Genomic DNA, 1,686 nt, shown 5'->3' with positions numbered 1-1,686 from the left:
TNTCCTGCAACTTCGGCAAATTTAATCACTTCTTCCGTTGTTTTTGCTGATAGCTCAGTAAACTCACTAACGTCTTTGACACGATCTTTCAATTCGATGAAAAGTCCTTGACCTACTTTCCCTTGTAAATCACAGAGTCGATATCATCTACATCATTACTTTCAAGTTACATCACCCCAAAACTGTTTTTGCTCGATTAGTTGCGCTCGCTCTTGTAAATGTGGTTAAATTGAATAGGAAATATCATACTAACTTCATCTTTATTGGTAAGATCTAAAACATGCTTTTAATATAATTCATCAATCCACGCCAGCTTTAAATCACCTTTGGCGTAAAAACAGTTCCCCCAGAATTGACGAATTGTTGTATTATATCCAACGCTTATACCGTTTTAATAGCTTGCACTGTACACTAGGTCCTAAGTTTATGTCGTACATAGCAAGAGTCTAAATTTTGGGTTAGTCGCTAAAGATAAAGTAAAGCCCTCATCTCACACAGTCGATCGTATCATCATATGCCCGTTAATTTATTGGACTTTCGAACATCTTACTATTAGCGTTAATACGACTTATATGTCTTTTCTCTACAACCATAAAAGCTAATTGATGCTCTTTAGTAATGTGAAATATTGCTACATACGTGTATAATCGTAGCAATATCGCAAAAGTTGAGATCAAAACTGACAGTTAAAATTTTGAATGATTTCTCCAGGACAGACATAACCTGTTCGTATTTGCCCTGATTATTATATGCAACTTTCATCTTGTTATATGATTTGACAAAATCAGAATAATTGTGATAAAGAACTGAGGATTGAATTTTGAGTGATTTCCCTTACATCGAAGAAGCTTCTTCATGCTTGCCTTAATCTAAATACATATTTTATAAATTGTGTATGACGCAGCATCATCGGGATGATAGTGATCAATGAGCGACAATTTAATTTTGAGTGACTTCTCATACATAGAAATAGCCTCTTTATGCTTGCCTTGATGTCTATATGCCTCTCCTATATAGTTGTACGATGCAGCAATATCGGGATGATTATGATCAAAGACTAATAACTGAATTTTGAGTGACTTCTCATGCATAGAAATAGCCTCTTTATGCTTGCCTTGATGTCTATATGCCTCTCCTATGTTATTATACGAATTAGCAATATCGGGATGATTATGATCAAGGGCTAACAATCTAATTTTGAGAGACTTCTCGTACATATGAATAGCTTCTTCATACTTGCCTTGATCTAAGTACAAAATTCCCAGATTGTTGTATAATACTGCAACGTCGAGATGATTGCAGTCAAAGACTGACAATATAATTTTTAGTGACTTCTCATACATAGAAATAGCCTCTTCATGCTTGCCTTGATGTCTATATGCAGCTCCCATGTTGTTATATGATTTGGCAACATCCGAATGATTAAGGCCGAAGACTAACAATGTTATTTTGAGAGATTTCTCATACATAGAAATAGCTTCTTCATACTTGCCTTGATTATCATACACACTTCCTAGATTGTTATATGATTTGGCAACATCGGGATGCTTGGAACCAAAGACTAACAATGTAATTTTGAGAGATTTCTCATACATAGAAATACTCTCTTTATGCTTGCCTTGTTTATCATACAGATCTCCTAGATTGCTATATAATTTGGCAACATCAGGATGATTACGGCTAAAG

At 34.8% G+C, this 1,686-nt stretch overlaps 1 protein-coding gene across 1 annotated transcript; it reads right to left on the bottom strand.

Annotated features, from left to right (window-relative positions):
- Positions 1–869: 869 nt before the first annotated feature.
- Positions 870–1,676, bottom strand: TRIADDRAFT_29146 (uncharacterized protein; the record flags this gene model as incomplete). Its single annotated transcript, XM_002115282.1, has 1 exon — positions 870–1,676. A coding segment is annotated over one exon (807 nt), but the record flags the coding sequence as incomplete, so codon positions are not given.
- Between the last annotated feature and the right edge of the window lie 10 nt (positions 1,677–1,686).

Source organism: Trichoplax adhaerens, genomic scaffold, assembly GCF_000150275.1.
Source record: "Trichoplax adhaerens TRIADscaffold_10 genomic scaffold, whole genome shotgun sequence".
NCBI classification, from domain to species: domain Eukaryota; kingdom Metazoa; phylum Placozoa; class Uniplacotomia; order Trichoplacea; family Trichoplacidae; genus Trichoplax; species Trichoplax adhaerens.
Note: the sequence above shows the minus strand (reverse complement) of the source record. Positions and strands in the feature narration are given on the sequence as shown.